Raw genomic sequence first — 22,383 nt, 5'->3', positions numbered from 1 at the left:
GTTAAGCAAAGGAAAAATATGGAAATCTGTGGGAGGCAGCCTGGGGTCTAAAGCTGACAAGAACAAGCAAACCAACATGGTGAGGGAGTTAGTATTTAGACAAAATGAGTTTGTAGTAATTTCCTTGGGCCAAGGTTACCTACACTGGTCGTTCTCTCCAGAGGTCCCAGTTGGCCTGACCCTTTCTCAAGTCACCATTCTGTGACAGTTGAGAAGATCGATCAGTACGTTGGTTTATCAGATCAGGATTCAGATAGGAAAGATCAGTGGTCATTCAAGTTATTGAGCATTTCTTATTAGTCCCATGCTCTAACCTCTAGGGGGAGCTCAAGGCTTCCCCCTCCTCTCACAAGGTGACCAAATAGAAGAGATGGGGCTCTTAGTCTGAGGAATAGAATGCAGTTATAAATGGAGCTGGACTAAGGAAACACTCTTTTATTCACCCCATGTTTCACACAGTTTGCTATGCTTTTTCTTCTCTGCTGTGTTTGCCATTAGATGGGTTGTTTGAATGAACTTACAAAAATTCTACAAAAGTCAGAGATGCTCCAGCCCAGGTTGTCAGGGTGGGAGACATTATAGGGGCTTGGGGGCCAATGGTATAATCCTATATAATAAAAGTATAGTATGCAAATTGCCCCCTCCATCGGGAGGTCATCCAGGAGTTTGACCAGGGGGCGGGGCCAGCTGGGGGAAGGGAAAGAGGCTCCTGCCAGCAGCCAGAGACCCTACTAGTGCATGAATTTTGTGCACTGGGCCTCTAATTAGGAATAAAGATCTAGCTTTTTCCTGGTGCATTTTTGGTGCTTTTATTCTTTAATCTCGCATCACGGTGGGAGACAGCTGTAGAAGATGTAACTAACAAGTCAGTGAACCGGGCACTGAACTAGGTTCTGGGAAACCACGATGACTTAGACTTCGTTCCTGCCCACATAGACTGAAGTCTAACCATTTAGTCAACCACACGCCTATGTTCAGCCTGAGTAATCACTGGTAAAAATGAAAGATGAAGGAGTCCTGGCTTAATAACAATAAGAAAACAAAGCACAATAAGACAAAAAAAAAAAAAAACAAGTTATAATTTTCCATGTACTCAAAGTAAAAATCCAGAGTGATGTGGCAGCTGAAAAAGTTTTTGTAATTTTAGGCTCCATTAATAGAAATATACTCTGCGGATCAAAGGAGTTAATATTCCCATTGTAATGAGTGCTGGTCAGTCCACTTCTGGAGTATTGTGTTTCCTTCTGGATACCACATTTGAAGAGGAACATGAACAAATTAGAGTGTATCAGAGCGGGCTGACCAGAACAGCAAGTGACTGGAAACTCTATTATATGGGGATGACTGAAGGGCCTGAACTGTTTAGCTTGGGAAATAAACAACGTAGGTGGGGGACATAATAGCTATTTTTGGAGATTTGTCATGTGGATAAGGGCACGGGCCAACACCTCATATTGTGTCAGAGAACACTTCCTAGGGACAGTACTTGGGTGAGTAGGTGGAAATGTTGGGGAAAGATTCTTAGTTCAACATGAGGAGAAACTTTCCAGCATCCAGGCCACCAAACATGGACTGGGTGTTCTCTTTTCTCAGCACTTCACTTTCTTGTCTCTCTCTCTCTCTTTTTAAAATATTTTTATTGATTTCGGAGAGGAAGGGAGAGGGAAAGAGAGAGAGAAACATCAATTGATTGGCTCCCTCCTGCATGCCCTACCCTGGGGATGGAGCCCGAAACCCTGGCATATGCCCTGACTGGGAATCAAACCATGACATCATGGTTCATAGGTCAGTGCTCAACCACTGAGCCACGCCAGTTGGGCCACTTTCTTGTCTCTTTTCTGCCTCTCCTTGTCCGGGTAAAGAGCTGGTTTGCAGGTTCCCTTTTCTTCCCTCATAATCTCAAGTCTCAGATCCTTCTTGGTCACCCTAATGGATTGAAGCCCTAGAATTTACTTCTATGTGAGTGAAAGATAATATCGACAACTAACACTATGCTGAGCATTTGCAGAGGTCATAGTGAATGCAACGTATAGGATAGATATAATTATCATTCCCTTTTACTGAGGCAAAGTTTACTTAACTTGTTCAAAGTCGCATACCTTAGTTTTATAGAGTGAACGGTGTGTCCCTAAAATTCATGTGTAGAAACCCTAACTCTCAAGGTGACTGTATTTGTAAATGGGGCCTCCAAGGAAACAATTAAAGTTAAATAAGGTCATATGGATGGGGCTCTGATCCAATAGGGTTAGTGTCTTTATAAGAGCTCTTCCTCCCTACTTCTCCCCTCAGGAAGAGAGCCCTCACCAAAGACCAAATTGGCCAGAAGACTTTCCAGCCTTAAAATCTGTGACAAAATAAATTTATGCTGTTTAAGCCACCCATTCAATGACTGATACAGGCTGTAAATGAGAGAGCCAGAATTTGAACCCAGGAATTCTATTTCCATAGCTTACTCCCTTAGCTACCTGCTAACGTATAAATTCATAAACAAAACAAACCAGGTGGATTAGAAGTTTGGCTGAATGTGGACTGATGGAATAAGGTTTCTCCCTCATTCCAGTGAATAAGGGGCAGAGATACATGTGTAGCTCGTGTGGCGTGTTGAGGACAGTGGGGATCAATGTGTTCTTTGGACTTGTCCCTCCTTGCCACCTGAACTGTGCACAGTTCATCAGTACTCAGATCCACCCATAGTCCAGATGGTCTGCACGTGTCACCAGGCTGAGCCTTCTCCGTTCAGTGGCTCAGTCAGGATTCTGATTTAAATATTGCTTTCTTGTCTGACACTCCCCTTATTCCACTGGGATCTGGTTATCCCATTCTAATTGTGTCTTTATTGCTTTACATAAGACAAAGCCTTTCATAATGAGTAAGAAAATTGAAAAGCTTTTAAAAACTTCTATGACTCACCAAATATGCACAAACCACAACCCAATAAAGCCATAATTAAAGTCTATATAGACTAAATCCCTCACTGAGTAGAGTTTTGCATCCTCTTACCACAGGGTATCCAAACCCTTTGATGTATGTTGGGCCCTCTTGCTCATAGACCTCTGTCCTATCATCACTTTCTGCACCGTGAATCTTATGCCACTGTGATTTCTCAGCGGAGACGAAGTCGTGTCTGACAGGAGGTACAGAGGGAGGCTTCCTGGAACATGTAGGGAGAATCCAGGAAAATGACCAAGTGAAAGTTAAGTCCAGAAGAAGAACAGCGGTAGCAGACAGACAGCTTTCTCAGCGAGAATTCTTGCTTGTGCTGAATCCAGAGGCTGCTGGCATAAGAGAGCAAGACTTGATTTAGAGGGAATTTTGCCCACATTTTGGTCTTTTGGCTCTCATTCTGTGTAGGATCATGTTGTAAAAAACAATCAAACAGTCTCTGAAACAAAATATTTTTCAGAGATAAGTTTATATTTACCACCTGAGGCTGCAAGTCTGTGGCTTTGAATACCTAGATGTAAACCAAAGAGATTCTGAATAGATGATTTCTGGTATGCACATACAACATTTACTTTGGTTTTATTGCTTCTAGCATCTATTAATTCAGAGAGAACTAGCCGTCTGTTCTGATAAACTTTAGGTGGCTTGAATTCTCTGCTATGTTTTTCCAGCAAAGCTTCTTTTAGGGCATTTGAAAGCCTCCTCTCTTTTTTTGGTATGTCCACGATATTTTACTTAAAATAGTGATATTTTTACTTAAGGGATAAAAGAGAGATTGTAACTACATCAGCATCCATTATAGATCCAGAAGGGAGCCAACTAAAGAGAAAAGGAATAGAACTGGTTGTTATTTTTAAATGACATTCTTCAAATATGACAAACTGTAAATAAACTGTATATTGCCCTTTAAGGGTGAGAGCCAGAGGTGGAAACTCCACATATGGCCATCAAGGGAACAGTTTGGGGTTTTCAAATGCCTCAATGACTCCTGACATGATTTGGCTTTGGAATTCATCTACTTAAAGCTGAAGGAAGACAAACTCCGAGACTGATGGTTGCTACTTGTTTTACATACTTAACTGTGACATTTTTACAGCCGTTGCCAATAGTTATATCAAGTGTCATATAAACTGTCCCGGGTGCAGTAAAAACAGCCCCTCTGAGAAATTTTAGGACAGTCCCGAATGTCTGACGCTGACGGAGATGACTTTTCATCCCTCTGTTATCGAGATGAACACACTGAGCATCAGAGAAGAAAGCAAGCCTGCTCGGAAATATTTTGACACGAAAGATGGCATCAGGCCTCCGTCGTGGTGCTTTGCTTGTCACCGACCCTTCTTCTATGACTAGGACCAAGCCGGGTGCCAAGTGGCAGATGCCTTTCCCTCATCCTGCTTTGCTGCCAGAGGCCTGACTCTGACCTCGCCTCTGCCTCTGGCTTCCCTTTGGGATGAGTTTCTACATCCTCAAGACTTGGTTGTAGCCCCCATCACATTCTTCCCATATTTATGTAAGTCAGGGCTTCCCCTTCCTGACTTCTCCCCATCAAGGGAGGACAACAAAGCTTACCATGTGGGACACTGGCCCGGGAGCGTGAGGCAGGGGTTGAATTCCCAGTGGCTGGACGTAGAGCCAGGACTGTTGTACCCAAAGCTAATTTGGACTTTGAGAACAAGACGGATGAGTCTGGTTCAAGTTCCCAAGTGAGAACTGAGGTCTAGACTTGGGATGACCATGTGTGGTCTATGACCCTGCTTCTCCAGGGTGTGGTCCCCAGAACAGCATTGTGGGCCTTGCCAGGGCGCTTGTTAGGAGTGCAGGATCTCAGCTTCCCACTCCCCCTCTACTGAATCAGGTCCCCAAATGATTCAGGTGAACATTAAAGATGGAGAAGCACTTCTCTGGAAAACCTAGGGCAGGATCAGGGTCAGGGTCAGGGGGAGAGTTTGGAACTCAGTAGGGATGAAATGGAAGTGAAAGCAGGTCAGGAACAAGCAGGTAGAGGCCAAGGTGAAGGGACAGCATAGTTGCTGCCAACACCAGGGTGTGTGAGAGCCCACCTCCCTGTGCTGTGGGTGTGTGGTATGTAGATATATCTAGACTGAAAGCTGAAAGACCAAAATCCTCTCTTCAGCCTACAGTTTGATGTTGGAGGACAGGAGGCCCATCTTGTCCCCTGTCCACTCAGGACCTTGGGTGGCATTTGCACATCACAGATGTGTATCTGGTCTCTGATAAACTGAATAGGTCCCTTCACCCACCCTTAGGGTGATTGTAGTGGAGAGTCACCACTGATTCTGGTTTCCCCCAGGAGACTTCTGGTAAGATAAAGACACTTTGCTATTTTCTTTCCCAGAAGCCACCTTGCTGGATCAGAGAAGATCCAGCCCTCTATTCAGTGAAAGTCCAGGCAGTCCCCCAGAAGGCCAGCCCCCCACCTGGGTGTTGAGCTATCAACATGCCATTTCTGCATAAAAGAAAAATGAACTTGCTGATTCTTGCTATTATTGCGGAAAAGTCGGTGCCTAGATGCCAAGTTCAGAGCCTTGCTGTGCACTTGGGGGATTGTTACTGCCAGCCCCTGCAGAAGGCCGGGAGCGAGCTCGGCTTGCAGCAGCCTCCTCCTGGCAAGAGTTAACGCTAAGGTACAGCTGAAAAAATGTGAAGGCAGGAGAGCCAGCTCGTGGGATTGCTTTTGCAATCAGAAGACGGCCCAAGTCGGAGCTGCAGAGCCCTTTGAAGGGGTGCCAGCTCGGACACATGTTTCCAATTATCATATGCAATCTCGAGACAGTGTGCAAGTTGCACTCTCATTATGTCAAAGTGAAAGGAATGGTGAGGGCGAGATAAAGGGGGAGAGGCCCGCTGAGCTGGAGACTGCACTTAGCCGTGGCACCAAATGTTAGCCGAGGCGTCTAGCTGGCCTCACACTCAAGTCCATCCCCTGGTCCGGGGCACATGAGGGCCTTCCTTTTTCCTACTTATTTTTTGGGGGATCAAGGAGATCCATCCCAGCTGATCAGGACGGTTGGAGGAAGCCCCATCTTCAGGAAGCTATTTGACAGGCTCTTCGGCATTTGGTCTGAATACAAAGTTATCCTGTGTCCACCTGCAGGATTTCACGTGGTTGTTCTTTGAGTTTTCCCGAGGTCTGTATTTGCAGGAGCAGCTAGTCCCACTGCCAGTTTGTGGTTCACAATGAGGTGAGAGGATAGAGGCTGCTCTCTCTCTCGCATCCAGACCTGGGAAACCTCTGGTTTGGGTTTTACCTTGTTTGCAAATCTGGAAGAAGGCCCAGCACAAACAGTAATTTCACTCAACCTTTTCCCCCACACACGGTTCAGAAGTTGTTTCCTTTGAGACGTCTTCCTGGTTTTACTCTTCCCATCTGATTGCTTCTCATTGCTGTAGCCATCGCTCAGAATATTCATCTGCATAATTCGTGCATTGCTCTGTGTTTTGAAGTCAGTTTGCGGGTGCATGTGAGTGTGGAATGTACACTTCCCGGCTGCTTCTTAATGCTCAGTGGCTCTGTGAGTGTATATGTATATTGTGTGTGTGTGTGTGTGGGGGGCGGGGCTATATTTACTAGTATGTGCATATAGCTGTGTGTATATTTGCATGTTTTATATACAATAATTTACTATATGCCAAGCACTGGACTAAGTGCTTTACAAGTCGACAGCGTAGGATCTATTATTATCATCCATGTTTTCCATGTAAGAAAACGAGTACAGAGAGAGCGGTCATTTGTCCAATGTCACTCAGACAAGCTAGTGGTAAGGCTAAGGTCAGACCGTGGCCATCTGATCGTGTTCTTCGCCATGACACCAGCCTCGGAAAAGTGCTGGGATGAGTCCCATGCAGTGGCTTCAGGACGGACCTTACCTTCAACTCGGACCATTAACCCTGTGACACAGGGTAGGCACAGACAGGCTGGGATGGGAACTAATTCTATCTGACCCGCCCTAAGATACTGGTTGAGTGCCTGTGACCTGCAAGATTGGGTCCAGGTGCTGCAGCCCTGGGTTTAAGGGGTTCTCCTCAGGCTGCTGCTGTGGGATGGCCCGCCCCACCTAATGTTGGCCCTGGGCCCCCGAGCCATCTCCACACACCCAGGTGAACTTTAAGCAGGTCAACGCTCTTCCTTTGCCGACCCAAAGTAATTGGAGCAAAACAGCGCCCACGTGCTGGACACATGGAAACTCTCAGCGCCAATGGTTTATAAACTTGCCAAGGGCCGAGAGAGTAAACACATCCCAGAGAACCGTGGAGAGGCTCGCTGGCAGTGATGCGTGAACACAGAAAGCGCAGCCTCTGGCATCTCCGCAAGGTGCTCCTAGTACTAGAACGTGGAGGCTTGCTCCGGCTAATCCACGTTAACTGCTTCCTACGGTGCCGGCATACAGCACACGCTCAGTAAATGCTAACAGTCATATTAGCTTGCTCGTCACAGAGTAAGCCCGCGATGCATTTACAAAACTCTCTGTTCACGAACCCCCTTGCCTTGTTGAAAGGTGTTCCACCCTGTTCCAACATCCTTTCAGGGTTTCTCAGCCAACTCTACTTAGTTCTCAAAACTAAAATGTATTCCATCTTCTTCAGTGCCAGGCACTTGTGTATGTTTATATTATATGATTTATATCACTTAATTGTCTCCCAGCCCTCTGTCCTCATTACACAGATGAAGAAATTGGAACTCAGAGAAGTGAAGCAACTTGCCTAAGGTCACACAGCCTAAATAGAAGTATCCTGCTTGTCTGGCTCCAGAGCCCATGCTCTTAATCAGGTCTCTAGCATCTAGGTCAGTGGTTCTCAACCTTCTGGCCCTTTAAATACAGTTCCTCATGTTGTGACCCAACCATAAAATTATTTTCGTTGCTACTTCATAACTGTAATGTTGCTACTGTTATGAATCATAATGTAAACATCAGATATGCAGGATGGTCTTAGGCGACCCCTGTGAAAGGGTCGTTCGACCACCAAAGGGGTCGCGACCCACAGGTTGAGAACCACTGATCTAGGTGGTCTTCCCGAGCCCAGAGCAGAATAGCTGCTGGTCTCACTCTTACCCTTCTGAGCCTGGCTGTGCCAGGTCCATATTTTTAATGCCCATGACCAGAGGGTTTCCCTTTCCCAATCTCTACATCTGCCAGCAAACAAATACCTAGTGAGCACCTCATAGTTGTTACTCTCCTACAATCACTGCAGGGATTGTAAGTTTAGAACAAATCACTTTGCCCTCCACTTGCATGGGACCTGACTGTTTACTTTCAAATGCATGGTTTTGCTTTAACTCTGGGCTATAGAAATGCTTATTTTCATTCCACAAGGGCAGGATCTGAGGTCAGAGAGGAACAGTGGCTTGCTGAGCGTTCACAGGTAGGCATGGGAGCTGGGCCTAGACCAGGGGTGGGCAAACTTTTTGACTCGAGGGCCACAATGGGTTCTTAAACTGGACCGGAGGGCCGGAACAAAAGCATGGATGGAGTGTTTGTGTGAACTAATATAAATTCAAAGTAAACATCATTGCATAAAAGGGTACGGTCTTTTTTTTTTTTTTAGTTTTATTCATTTCAAATGGGCCGGATCCGGCCCGCGGGCCGTAGTTTGCCCACGGCTGGCCTAGACCCTGGTACCAAGTTTGTACCTTCACATCGGACTGCTTCCTCAGCACCAGGGCCCCAGCTCCCCACTGTCCCACTCAGGCCGTGGAGCAGAGACTCTGAGGTCACTGCTGAGTTGGGGCCTGTGTTCCTAAGGGCCCCTGCCCAACGGTCGGTCCCTTTCCTCCAAGGAGCAGGGACCATGTGGCCCTGGAGGGGCAGCCCCTCTGTCCTCTGCACCCCAGGTGGGGGACAGCCCCTGCTCCCATCACGCAGACGATGCCGAGACGGTGGTGAGATGGACAGCAGTCCTGGGGCTCATGGGAATGAAAAGAGCCGTTTGGTTGAGTTGCAGACCTGTCTCCCGCTGCAGGATGTCTGTGAGGGGAAAGCAGGTCTCGGGGAGGCTGGGGCCTGCGGTGGGAGGGGGTCAGAGGACTGACTTGGAACATGAACTGGGGTCAGGCTCTGTCTCCCAGATCCAGCATTTTGCCTCAGCGTCGTCGCTAGGAGAGCTGGGCTGTGTCAGGCCGAGGTGGCAGGGACTTTGGTTGCTGGAGGGACGCTTTGGAGAGGGAGCTGCTGAGGGGAAGGCATCTGCTCTGACCTCGGGGCTTTCCGTGACCCGGGCACGAAAACCTCAGTGAGGCGAGCAAAGGGAACGTTTACAAGACCGACCTGCCACTGCTGCTCCTGCGCAGAACACAGCAAGCGGTTTTGAGCCGTTTTTCAATGTGTCCAAGCGTCTGGGGCCTGGAGACCCAGGATGGCCTCTTGGGGGCAGCCCGGGTGGGTCTGGAAGCCAGAGCTCTCCCCGGTGTGGGGGGGCAGAGTCCGAGTTGCAGAAACCACGAGGCTCAGGGTTGTTTTTGGACCCCTCGGTTCAGGCAAACTGATAATCCCATGCGGTGTGTGAACACATTGGCTCCAGGCTCGGCCTACAGCCAATGCTGCCTTTGGGGAGGGCCGTGGTTAGTGGGGTCAGGGGGCCTCTGTTACCCACCCCTCGGCCTCCATCCTTCCTCGGAGGCTGTCTTCCCTCCAGGTCTTGGGGACCCATGCCCTGAAGTGTGGAGTGGCTCCCAGATCCAGACTCCACGCTGGTGGAGACAAAGCCAGCTTCCCAATGCCCCCGCCCCCCTCCTCTCTCACCACCTCCGGGGCCCAGCAGGCCTGCGCAGCCCTAGGAGAAGGCGCCCAGGGACTGTTTGTTAAGAGGGGCCAGGATGGCTGAGGCCCTGGCGCTGGTGCCCAGTGAAAAGCCGCAGACACGGGTCAGGGGGAGGCCTCTCCCCCTGCAGTCTTTATCTGACCAGAATGTTCTGGTTGGTGTTTCTTTAACATAAATCTGTATTCTAGTTGCAGTAGCGTTGATAGGAAAAGCAGGCTACATTTCATCATGCTTTCGCCCTAATCAAATTCCTCTCGTGCCAAAGCTCTCGACGTTTCTAATTCGCCCTATTTGGGTTGGGTTGGGGGTGGGGTGGGCCACGGAGAGTTACAGAGGAGTAAGCATGATTATTTGCTTTTTATATCAGAGGGACAATTTGGGCCAGTTCTCATAAAAACTAGGGTCAGGGAAGGGGGGGGAGAGCAAAATTCCCATTTCAGTGTAAGTCTCTCTCTTGGGGGGAGGTAGTTGTGCCTTCAGAGAAAATACAAAACAAACAAACAAAAAAGTTACAGGGCAGCTTGAGGCTGGTTGGAGTCCTGTTCTGGACTGTAACCTGGAGTCTGTCACCTCCATCTCTGTCACCTCCATCTGTCACCTCCATCTCTGTCACCTCCATCTGTCATCTCCATCTCTCTCTAAGACAAGATGCTCTTGACATTATCAGTGTTGATTAGCACCCATCCCTCCAAAAAAGAAGACCCCCCCCCCCCCAGGGTGCTGGGTCTCTTGGAGGCAGGGGAGGCTGGTAAAGGTGAGATGACACCTTCCCCCTCCTCCTGCTCCGTGTCCCCCTTCGCACACCCTCCCGCCCTCCTCTCTCCCCTGTTGGCTCCCCCGTTGGGGAGCAGCGGAAAGGCACTGTTCCCCTGGCGTGGCCCACCTTGCCTGGTGTATTTGTGTCGGTTTTCGCTCCATTTACTTGTGTCTTTCCTACCCCCACCCTCTCTCTGAGATCCCATGACCCTGCCCACCTTCAGACACTTGTGGAAATCACCCAATCAGAACGGAAACATTTTCAAGTTTTTTTCAGGGCAGGTCTCTGACTCCCCTGAGCAGAGGCTGACATCGGAAGGGCTGCGAGGCCCTTCGTGGGTAGCAAGAGTGTGGAGGCCCTACTATTTCCTCGGGTAACGAAGTCTCTCTGTGGGAAGCGGCTGGAGGAGAAGCTGAAGACAAGCCATTTAAGGACTAAGACAATCCGAACCGTGAAATCAGATCCACCGTGACAGGCCTCATGTGGTTATTTCGGTGCAGCTCTGCCAAATAGCGCCTCAGCTTTTTGCAGCTCTTCCCCTAGAAGCCGGCCAGCCTCTCGGGTCCTTGGTGCGAGTCTCCTCCTGCCTACAGAGTGAGTGGGTCCCCCCAGGACGGAGCCTTCTGATGAGGCCCCACAGATGCCCCGAGTGGAGCAATCAAGGCTCATGCATCCAGGCCGAGGGGCAGGTAATCCAAGGATTAGGAAGCTTTGGCTCTGGAATGCAGAACAAAGTTGCCATCCAGCAGACTTCCCTTCCTAATCACGTCCACTGTGGGCCAATATCTGAAACCAGTTAGCCTTCCCGGAAGCGGCAGTGCCGGCTGGCGTGGGCTGAGGGCTCCAGGCAGGCCTTTCAGGGGAGCCAGGGGCTGCTGCGGACAACCCCTCCCTTCCCCCCGCACCGCGGCCGGCCCCAGACTTGCAGATGGTCACCCTGGGGAAAATGACCGGAGTGGCAACACACAGGATGCTTCCAAAAATTTAATAAATAATGATATTTCTTTAAAACTGTATAAACTATAAATTACCATGCAGTCCTTATAATTTAAAATAATTTACAGGTTGAGGTAGGGAGGGGCCCAGGAGAGTGGAGGGAGCTGGGGCGGGGCTGGTGTGCGGTCAGGCTCTCCTCCCAGCCTTCCTGCTGAGCACACACACGCAGGCCGTGTCTATCCGGATGAACCGCCAGGCAGCCTGCTTGTCGTCCATGGTCAGTGCCTTGACGAAGGTGTGCGTCGTGGTGCAGTACGAGTTCCAGTGCTTGGCGTCAATGCCCCGGCACCCGCTGTCCACGGGAGTGGGGTCCCGGCACTTGGTCTCGAAAAAGTACTGTTTGAACACACTGTTGTTGATGTTCACCTCTCCCAACACCATCACCTCCTTGCCCTTGATGTCCGTGGCCGTGGTCTTGTCCCCCACCCACACGCTGATGCTGTCGCACACCGAGAACTCCCCCCTGTGGAAGATGGGGTGGGACGCGGAGCGCTTGCTCCTGTGAGTCCTGTTGAAGGAGGCCGCACCACCGGCCTCCAAGTCCAGCGGCTGGGTGTCCGCGGCCACAGGCGGGGGCTGCGTGCTGAACAGCACGCGGGGTGAGCGCAGTCGCCGCTTCTTAAAAAGCTTGGGGTCCACAGTGATGTTGCAGGTCTGCCCTGCCACCCTGGCGGCTATCGCCCGGGCCGGGGCGCTGCGGGCTCTGCGGAGGGCTGTGTCGAGGGAATGCTGCAGGTTCGTCCAGTGGGCTTGGGGGACGGGGTGCCCTGCTGGGACATCGCTCTCTGCCTGTGGTTCTGCCTGGATGCCGATCAGAAGAGCTGTGATCAGAGTGTAGAACAACATGGACATCACGCTATGCACCTGAAACGAGGCAGAAACGAGGGTCATGCACGGAGGCTCTGTTGCACCAAGGCAGAGTCTGGGTCGCTCAGAATCGGCCTCCCAACAGGATCACAAGGAGGCTTCACCCAGGAGGCCGTGGGCAAGGGGACCCTGGAAATGACTTTCAGCCGGGACACTTTCGAGAGGGAAAGGGGGTGCTAGGAGCAATGACACTGGGACCGCAGGCATAAATAGGCCTGGCTCAGACACCTGGCTATGAGGTCATCCCCTCAGGGCTGCACTTTTCCAGGAAGGGGCAGAGGCCCTGAAAGTCTGCCCTGTGGCCTGGTATGAACGTGGAAGCATCGCTCACAGAATCCCTGGAGCTCTCTGCCTGCCAGCTGGAGGCAGCCGTGAGCGGGTGCGTGTGCACATGCATGTGCACCGGGAGGCACCGGGTGCGTGGGCCTCCTCTCCCCTGTCCTGCCCAACAGCTTGACTCCCCGGGACGGCAGTGGGCAGGGCTGCCTGGGACATGTCCGGAAGCCTTAGCAAGAACACACACCCTCTTCAGAGCTGCACTGTGTTAGCTCTGAGATCCCGTGACTCCGAACACTTATTATGAATCCATGAAGCATCGTGTTTGGCAAAAGCTGTGTGGCTCTGAGACCATCTTAGTCAGCCAGCCCATCTGGTCAGCCGCAGGCCTCGCCTATGACGTGACGCTGATAACGTCCCCTCTCTGTGCGTTGTTGTGAAACTTTTCAAATATGTTCACTTCTAATTTCTCATTAGCCTGTGAGTTAGGTTAGGATTTATCCTCTTTCTCCCATATACGAGGAAAGTGATCCACAGAAAATCAACCAAGAGGCTTAAAGTCACTCACACACACTGGAACAGAAATAGAATCCAAACCTGGTCCTTTACGGAGCGAGTCCACCCTTCCATGCTTTCCTTCCTCCCTCACTTTCTCTTTCATTCTTCAACATGTCCTTTCTTTCTATTATTTGTTCTTAATGAGAAGAGATCAAGTGGCATATCTGTCTCTCCCCAAGAGGCAGTGCAAGCCCTGAGCATGAGCCAGATGGGCTCCGAGCTGCGTATGGTTGCCCACCAGTAACCAGCCACCCCCCCGCCCGGGTCAATTAGCTGTGGCACTAGCTCTCTTCTTGAGCTGGTGAGCCTCTGTTCACATGCATAGATTCATATCAATTGTCACCTCCTCTGTGAAGCTTCCCCAGGTCTTCTTAGCAGGGTAAGAGCATCCCCTGTAGAGGGTGTTCAGATTCTAAGTCTATCCCTTCCCCCGCCTCCCCTCCCCATGCCCATGGGTCCTTCTGCTCCCTGCCTGCTTGTCCAGCTGGGCACAGATACCACCTGCGTCTTGAGACCTTCTCAGATCACCCCAATCAAAAGTGATCTCTTTCCATTCTCAACTTCGGAAGTGTGTGTGTGTGTGTGTGTGTGTGTGTGTGTATGTGTTCTCTCCTACTAAACCAGCCGTGGGCAAACTACGGCCCGCGGGCGGGATCCGGCCCGTTTGAAATGAATAAAACTAAAAAAAAAAAAAAAAGACCGTACCCTTTTATGTAATGATGTTTACTTTGAATTTATATTAGTTCACACAAACACTCCATCCATGCTTTTGTTCTGGCCCTCCGGTCCAGTTTAAGAACCCATTGTGGCCTTCGAGTCAAAAAGTTTGCCCACCCCTGTACTAAACCAATGTATTGGAAAGAACTCTGCATTGGACCTGGGGTTAGAAAACCTTGTTTGGATTCCCAGCTTGGCTACTTGTTAACAAAAGGAAGTCACTAATCTTTCAGAGCCTTGGTTTCCTTATTGATACAAGTGGGCAATAAACACCATTTCGCAGGGTTGTTGATAGGATTAATTAGGAGCTCATAAAATCCGCGTTAACGCTGACTCACTGTCATATCCTGTGGCCAAAGACTTCATCCTTCTGAATTATATAGCTGCTTCTTCGCGCCCCGAGCTCACTCCGTCTACATCTTGTCATAGCACCTTGTCTTACCTCCATCAGGCTTCTTTCAAAGTGTAATGATTGGAGCCTGGCCCCCCACTGGCTGTGCCTGGGGGACAGAGCTGTGTCACAGCAGCTAGTCACTCCATCCCTGGGTGGGCGCCTCCCTCGTCGCCTGCCTGCGCATAACCCTACCACCCTCCTAGTGCTGCGGATAACCATTTACATGCCTGTCTCCCCAAGAGCGCGTTAGAAGCTGTGCCTTTTGCATTTAAATATCCCGGGGCCATGGGCAGTGCCTGGCATGTAATAGGTCCTCAACAACTATCAGGAGAAGGGACGGAAGAGTGAACGGGGATGGCCAGGGCAGCTCCCCATCTGCCTTCTGTCCACCATAGCGCGTGTCTGGATTTTGTGCCTGTGGCCACACCCCGGCGTTCCTACTGCTTTAAAGCGATGCACTCCGCTCAGTACCGTGCTTTTCTGCATCTGGAAACTAGCTCTTTGATCAGATACCAAAAGCAAGACCATCACATTCTTTTCTCTTTGGTCACTTTGAAAACACTTGTGTTTGCTCCAGTTCTCCAGCCGGCCGAGCAGGGGGTCGGGGCACGTCGGGGCTGCTGACCACGCCTGGTTCTGTTGGCCAGTGGCCGGGCCGATCAGTGCTCAGCGGCTGTTAGAGAGCTCATCACTCAGGTGGCAGCGAAGTCAAGCCCTTTACTTGGCTCCTTTTCATGCTTCATTTCTCTCTGCTTCTTAGTACACGGTATCTCTCATTAGGTAGATGGAGGGAGAAAAACTGAAACTGATATTCATTCCTCTCTACCCAAATTAGAACTTGGATAAGGAAATGAAAGAAAGGACTGCACTGTAGGGTTTTGATGGCAGTAAGGGCCATATTGCTCCCTGTTTCCCCTTTCCAGGGGTTCCCACCTCACTCCAGTCTCCCCGTTGGTGCTCTCACCCTCTTCTAAGGATTCACCTGAAATTGCTATGTTGTCGATGCCTGGAGACTGACACCTTAAACGCGAGGCATCTGAAACAGTCCCTCTTAAGACCATCACCTCATCTGCTTTCCTCTGCAGCAGCAGCCCACTGGGGCCCCTCGCTGATTACGTAGCCGTTCCACGGCTACTGTCTCCTGACCCCTCTCCCCACCCTTCTCCGCGTGTTTCTGCGCATGCCCCTTTCTCCATGCCCGGGCCACTGTCCTTAACTCCCCAGCTCCAGACCTGGACTCAGCACCGGACTCCGCTCTAGTCTCGTGCCCTCCCTCCAGCCCTGTGGGTTCTGGTTCAGGAACATCTCTTGAAACTGTAATCTCTCCCCTCTATACCTGGGCCCTCATCTCTCTTCTCCCAGTGCCTGCTACCCCTGGCCGCCCCACTTACCTTCTTAAGGTGCTGTTCTGAGCACATCAGCCCGCTCTGAGCACCCAGTGGTGAGCCAGTTGTCTCACGAGCCAGTGGGACTGCTCAGCCGCACATCAGGCCCTGCCCGCCTTCACTGCCTCACACGTTTTGCATTCCGGGTAAACAGAACTCCTCCCCGGAGCGTCTGCTCTGTGCTTCCCCACCACTGGCCCCTTCAGACTCTTCTGTCCCAGGCATACTCCCCACCGCCCCTCCCTGTGTCTTTTCTGCTCCCATCTCTGCTGGCTGGACTCCTTCCTGTTGTCTTTTAACACCCAATGAAGATGCCACCTCCACTGGGGAGCTCTTCCTGTTTCCAAAGAGACAAACTCTCCCCCTCTCCATTCTAAAAGCATTTCCTCCAGTCTCTTATCACAGTTGTGTTCTCTTATCCTTCCTTCTAGAGCAGTGGTAGCCAACCTTTCGGACCTCATGGGCCACCAGTGGTCCGAGGACCACCGGTTGGCGACCGATATTCTAGAGGGCAACCTCCCTGAGGGCAGGACATCCTGTTCATCTTTGTTGTGTTAGGTGACCTCGCCCGCCCCCGCAGCTAGCTCCGTCTCTAAGAATCTGAGTGTGTGGTAGGATAAAAGGCACCGGTGGGTCCCCCACTCTTAGTTCCTTCAGTGCTCCTTAACTTCTCCATCTGAGTGGTAACATTTAAGGTAGCTTCCAACTCTGACCTTCTTTGAGTTTAAGCAATTATAGTCACACTTTGGAGATATTGTGGGTTTAGTCTCAGATGACCACAATAAAGCTAATATTGCAATACAGCAAATAACAGAATTTTTTTGGTTTCCCAGTGCACATAAAAGTTATGTTTACACTTTCCTATAGTCCATGAAGTGTGCAATAGGATTGTGTCTAAAAATACAATGTATAACACCTTCATTAAAAACGACTTCATTGCTATAAAATGCTAACCGCCATCTGAGCCTTCATTCAGCGAGTGGTAATCTTTTGCTGGTGGAGGTTCTTGCCTCGATGCTGATGAAAACGAAATATCTGGGAAGCGTGACAAAGCGAAGCGTGATACAACGAGGTCTGCCTGCACGAAGCTCCCCGCTCTGCTGAGCGGCCTTGGCAAAGCTCTCACAGGCTAATGTTCCCTCTCAGCCACCGTTCGCACATAGCAGTGGGGCCTGGTGGCGTGCACTCTCAGCGGGGATTTGCATCATGGACAGACAGTTTCATTAAGATTTGAAGATACTCTCATCTGAGTTTCAGAGGAAAAGGTGTTATTTTTTAAAAAAATATTTATTTGATTTACCATAGTGTGCCCTTATAATCTTTTTAAACTAAAAAAGTCTTCCTTTAAAAAAAATCCTCAGTAGAAAAAAAAAAGAAGAAACGAGTGTGTTTTCTATTCCAGTGATATAATGCACAACGCAGTTTACAAAAGAACATTCTCTCCTTAGTTGGAGTGAACCCGGCAGGACTTTCATCTTATTATTTTTAATAACAACCTTTGAAATGATGACAATCCTGACCAGGGCTCCACTAAGCGGAGCTCCGTAACTCCCGTGAGCTGAATGAGGGGCCGTGAAGATAGGCGGAATGTGTGAATGCTCCCTGATTGCCCTGCTCCTCCCAGAATGGAAGATAAATGACTAAGAGTGCGGGGACCCACCGGTGCCTTTTATCCAGGTACGAACAGGCTGCCCAACCCTTTCGTCTCTTCCTGGGCCAGGGGTACCTCACACCCGGCAATAAGAAGAGACATTCCGGCATCAGGTGAATGAGCTTTGCTTAGGTTTTGGCCTCATCTGAATAGGGGATGAAGCTGCTGGACAGAGCTAAGCCACTGGCCCAAATTGGAGGGCTGAGGCACGGGGAGGCTCGGCCACCTGCCTTCGGAGGTGCGTTGCAGAGGGGAGTAGATCCTTCCCGCCTCCAGGGCTAGCGCCAAGAGCTCTTAGTGATGCTCGGGCCAGAGATTGCATCAGTGAGCCAAGGTCACTGCGTGTTAGTGAGAGGAAATTCCTGCGGCTGAGGAAATCCAGCCTCCTCCTCCTCCTCCATCTCACTCGCCACATTATGACAGTGGGTCAAGGGTCATGTCTTGTTTTACACTCAGCCTCCGCTGTAAGTGTAAGCGGCTGCTGCCTTCAGTTGTAGACTCAGACACTCTCAGTGGCCGGGGCCTGTGTGGGGTGTGAGGGATTCTGCGGCTCCTCAGCTCCCCGGGGAGATAGCCCCGACCAAGGCTGCGGTGGAGAAAGGCACCCAGCCCTTTGCTAGCATTTCCCAGGGGGACTGGAGGGGACGTCAGAGGGTCTCATGTCCAGAGGTGCAGGGCATGGGAGTCACCCGGAGAAGGTGTTAAACCACAGGCTGCTGGGCCCCTCCCCCGGATTCTGATTCGGGAGGCCTGGGGTGGGGCCCGGAAATCGGCATTTCTCACAAGTTCCCAGGGGATACTGGTGCTGCTGGTCTGGGGACCACAGTTTGAGAACCACTCATCCAGCTCCATCGTTGAACTTGACAGAGCAGAGCAATGGGCCTTGAAGGCTAAGCGACCTGGGGTTATGCAGCGAGTGAGTGGCGGGCTCCACAGGTGGGCCCTTGACGTTGCTCAGCACTTTCCGGGGGACAGAGGCCTGAAGTCCCACACAGGTCATAATTGCTGGGGTCCTGGGCTAGGTTTACTCAACCCCCGACATCAAAGTGAAAATTCCTTTCAACAGACCGTACGTCTTACCCTCCTTAGGCCACAGATCCAGATACCAGGAAACATTTGGATACTTAGTTATTTTAAAATCTAGTTTATCAGGTTTCTGGGCCTCGCGTAAACTTGATCTGAAAGCACTTAAAATGCCCCTGGTGGAAATAAGCAGCCAGAACACGCTGGCACGTGCGGGCACCTGCGGGTTTATTGGTCACTGCAGGGCAGAATGGAAACAGAATCTACTGATCCTTGTTCTTAGAGACACATCTTAAAATGAATGAGGTGAGATCCTATTATCATCTCTTGGGCTTAACTGTCTCGTTAACCATCACAACAAGCCGGGGATGCAGGCCTCGTTATTTCCATTTTGTAGAGGAGGAAGCAGACATGGTGAGAGTAACTGGAACATGGGCACATATCTGGAGAGAAAGGAACTCAGAGCCGGGCCTCTGCCTCCACATTGGGCTCTCCCCTCGCTCCATTCCATGGCCAAGGGCACGGGAGTGATCAAGGACCTCGCATCCCATAAGGCTGCCTGCACAGAGAGAGCAGGAGCTGCGTGGAAGGTCTGACTGGTGCTCTCTGTCTATGTGAGGCCCTGTGTCCTGTCACTTTAGTGGTGGGCGCTCAGACTCCCAGCATGTCCTTGGCAGCCCTGAGAGCACAGGGACTTCCTCTCCTACCTGGGCCAGGAGAGTCACATGTGTTGGAGGTAGGCCTTATGATCAGCAGTGGGATCCACTGCCCCTTCCCCAGCCTGGGGCTCATTTCCAGCCCTCCCAGCAGTTCCAGAGCCAGGAACCACGGTGAGATGGACACCCCCGGTACTTACCTCAGTGTGGCCAGGACGGAAAGCTGCTTCCTTGGAAAAGCCGTTATTGGGCCCGGACGCTGAGCTGAGCTTGGGTCCAGCATGCCATCCAGCCACCTGGACTGCACGACCACGGGCCAGGACTCTGTGGGAGGAAAGAGCTGGCATGAGATGGGCACTTCGCCACGTTCTCAGGCAGATGGAGAGCTGTGCCCCAGGCAGGAAGGCAGGGATGTGCCAACAGGACAAACCCCATTTCCCTGCGTTCTGGGATTTTATCAGCATCAGAGCTCAGAAAGGAGCTAGAGCCCAGCTTCCCAAACTGCTTGGGGCTGACCTTGCACAGACCTATGGTGGCATCTTGTGCCAGCGCTTTTGGTTTCTGCTGGGACACAGTCTGGCTGATCTTATGCCCAGCATAGGTGCTTCCAATCCCACACCAGAGTCCTGCTCCAACAGACCCCTAATCCAGCACCAACATGGATATTATTCTGTACATCACACACATGTAGATGTAGTAGACCCAACTCTGGGCCAGCCTAAGATAACACACAGAAGGAAAAGTCTTGGCACTTGCGAGTAAATTGGTGCTTTGATGAAAATCCAGGCAACCTGATCACTTGACAGATAACGGAGAGCTCTGCAGGACTGGGATGGGAATCTCAAGAACCATTGCACAAGCCAAATTCCAGGAATCAGAAGCTATGGAGATCATTCAAGGAGAAAAAAATGCTACCCAGTTTTAGGTTGTAGTTCCTGGAAGCAATGGAAGGTTTCTATTTTCTCACTTGTGTAAACTTCATATATAGGTGCTTTACTCATTTATTCAGCAGTATTTCCTGAGCACCTACTATGTGCCAAGCACTATTTTAGGTGCTGGGGACACAGCAGTGAATAAGACAAGGTCTCTGCTCTCATGGAGCTTATAGTCTTGTGTAAATAAATAAGGTTATCTTCAGATTCTTCTTATGCCATGAAGGAAATACGTGGGGTGTGATGACAGCGGGCATGTGGCGAGGGGCTACTGTAGACAGGATGCTTAGTGAAGGGTTCTCTGAGGAAGTGGCCTTCACATTGAGATCTGAAGGATGAGAAGAAAGAGAGAGAGAGAGCATTTCAAGCAGAAGGAACAGCAAGTGCCAAGGCCCTGAGGTAGAAACAAGTCGAAGTTGCTGAGTGAGTAGGGAATAGTCCTAGGAAATGAGTTGGGATGAGGTAGAAGGAGCCAGGTCTGCAAGGACATAGCTGGGAACCATGGTTTTATCCTAAGGGAAATGGAAAGGGAGTGAAGGGATTTAAGCAGGAGAGTTACATGACACTTTTTAAATGAATGAATGAATGAATGAATGAATGACTAAACTATTGTGTCTGCTGCAGAAGTTGTAGGGTGTGGCAGCTCTAATAAAAGAAAAAAATTATAGGATGACATTGTTACCCTTCCTGTCTATATTCTCTTTCCAACGCCCCAAACTCTTTTCCCCTGGGCCTTTTTCAAGTCTTTTTCCACTGTGGATCCCCACCAGTTACCTTCCTTCAACCCCCCTCTCATTTTGTGCTACAGAAGCAAATATCAATGAAGACACTGTGGCCCCAAGTCCCTCACATAGAGAAGCCGAGGACAGAGAGGTACAAGGGCCTCCTGCTGCTAGAACCATGAACCAGGGTGCATCCATTCCTCTTCCTTACCCACTCTGCTCAAAATAGCCTCTTTGCTTTGGAAGAACCAGGAAAACCTTCCTACTCAATTGGGGTTCAGGCCTAGAGAAGAACACTTGCTCAGAGACTCTCAAAGAAGGTTATGTTCTGCAGCAAAGAACATTTCCACTCTCTCTGGGTTGGATTTAGCACAGGAGAGGGCGGATGTCATGCGCCCCAGGGTAAGAGGTTGGCACCATGGCGTCTGGTTCCATCACCTGTAGGAAAGGGGATCTGATCTAGTCCACACTCTTTTTTTTCTTTTTAAGAAAATCTTTATTGTTGAAAATATCACATATGTCAGGGTACCAGAAACTTCGTTTTGGTCCAGTTTGCTCTCCTTCGAGGGTAAGTCACTCAGTATCTTTAAGGAGCTTCCTCCGACGTAGGACGAGGAACTGCCACAGGTGACAGCAAAGGTGCCCTCCAGCTCTGATCATCTGTGACTCGATGAGCGTTAATGTTTTCCAGCCCACATCCCTACTGGGTACTCGACGAATGCTTTCCCCCATTCAAACACTGGAATTCATTCATTCCATTAATTAAACATTAAACTTGCAGGTGCCATGCCAGCTACTGTATTAGGTGCGAGGGACACAAATAATACAAAATAACATTTAACCTCCAAGAACAAATAATCTCGAGGTGAGGAAAGGCCAGCACAGGAACTTGTCACATACTTAGCACAATGCGATAAGTATGACGGGTAGTGGGCGCGATATGGGAGGAGGACTTAGTCTTACCTGGCCAGACTCGCCAGAGTCATACGTTCCTAGAGGAAGTAACATCTGAGCAGGGTTCTTAAGGATGAATAGGAGCTGGTTAGGGAAGATGGGGAGGAAAGGCATCACAGAGCCCCAGAATTCAAGAACTGGCAAGAGGTCCAACGTGACTTCGTAGGGGGTTTGGGGAGTGGTGAGAGGAGTATGTGCTGGGCCTTATACAGAAGTAGGTGCCTATGAGCTTGTAGAGTTCACTGCTGTGGCCCGCCCACTGGCTGCAATTTCACAGAAAGCCTCCACTTTTTATCTAGGGAACAACCAGGGAAATAAGGGTGACTAGAAATATTCTGGATATTCCACTATATGCCAGGATGGCCTCCAATCTAGATGATTAGAAGAAGAGTGAAGTTCAAAGTAAATAAAAAAACGCTACAACCTCGAAGCAGACCTGCCTTTCTGGGGGTCAGCTATAGACCAACCACAAAAGGTTCCCTGCCCCTATTTCTGCGTTCTCTGGCCCACGCTGCCTTGGTGCATGCCTGAGTGTTGTATCTGAGACCCTGGCCAGCATCTCCCATGCCTTCGGCCTTCTCTTGTTCAGTGCAGGCACAGGTGGCTCGCTACTGGGGAGAGAAGTCCACTGTCCAGAACACTGAAATATGACGTGATTCTCACAGACGTGACTGCCATTGTTTTCAGTCTCATGCTAGTAGCGGTTGGGGCTCTAAAATTAAATCTGATTTAAATATTACCAGTTTCTAATGCAAAAATATTAGGAACAAACAAC

At 50.1% G+C, this 22,383-nt stretch overlaps 1 protein-coding gene across 1 annotated transcript in view; it reads right to left on the bottom strand.

The window, feature by feature from the left end:
* Positions 1 to 11,447: 11,447 nt before the first annotated feature.
* Positions 11,448 to 22,383, bottom strand: part of NGF (nerve growth factor) — a 49,005-nt gene continuing 38,069 nt past the window's right edge. The window contains exons 2-3 of the mRNA XM_006092469.2: positions 19,201 to 19,324; positions 11,448 to 12,337 (exon numbers count right to left, since the gene is read on the bottom strand). Coding sequence (XP_006092531.1) covers positions 11,600 to 12,325 — 726 coding nt within the window. The 5' untranslated portion in view covers positions 12,326 to 12,337; positions 19,201 to 19,324 and the 3' untranslated portion in view covers positions 11,448 to 11,599. The remainder of the gene's footprint in view (positions 12,338 to 19,200; positions 19,325 to 22,383) is intronic.

The sequence above is a fragment of the Myotis lucifugus genome, unplaced genomic scaffold, assembly GCF_000147115.1.
Source record: "Myotis lucifugus unplaced genomic scaffold, Myoluc2.0 scaffold_101, whole genome shotgun sequence".
NCBI lineage: Eukaryota > Metazoa > Chordata > Mammalia > Chiroptera > Vespertilionidae > Myotis > Myotis lucifugus.
The sequence above is the reverse complement of the archived record's forward strand: the minus strand, read 5'-3'. Positions and strand labels throughout refer to the sequence as shown.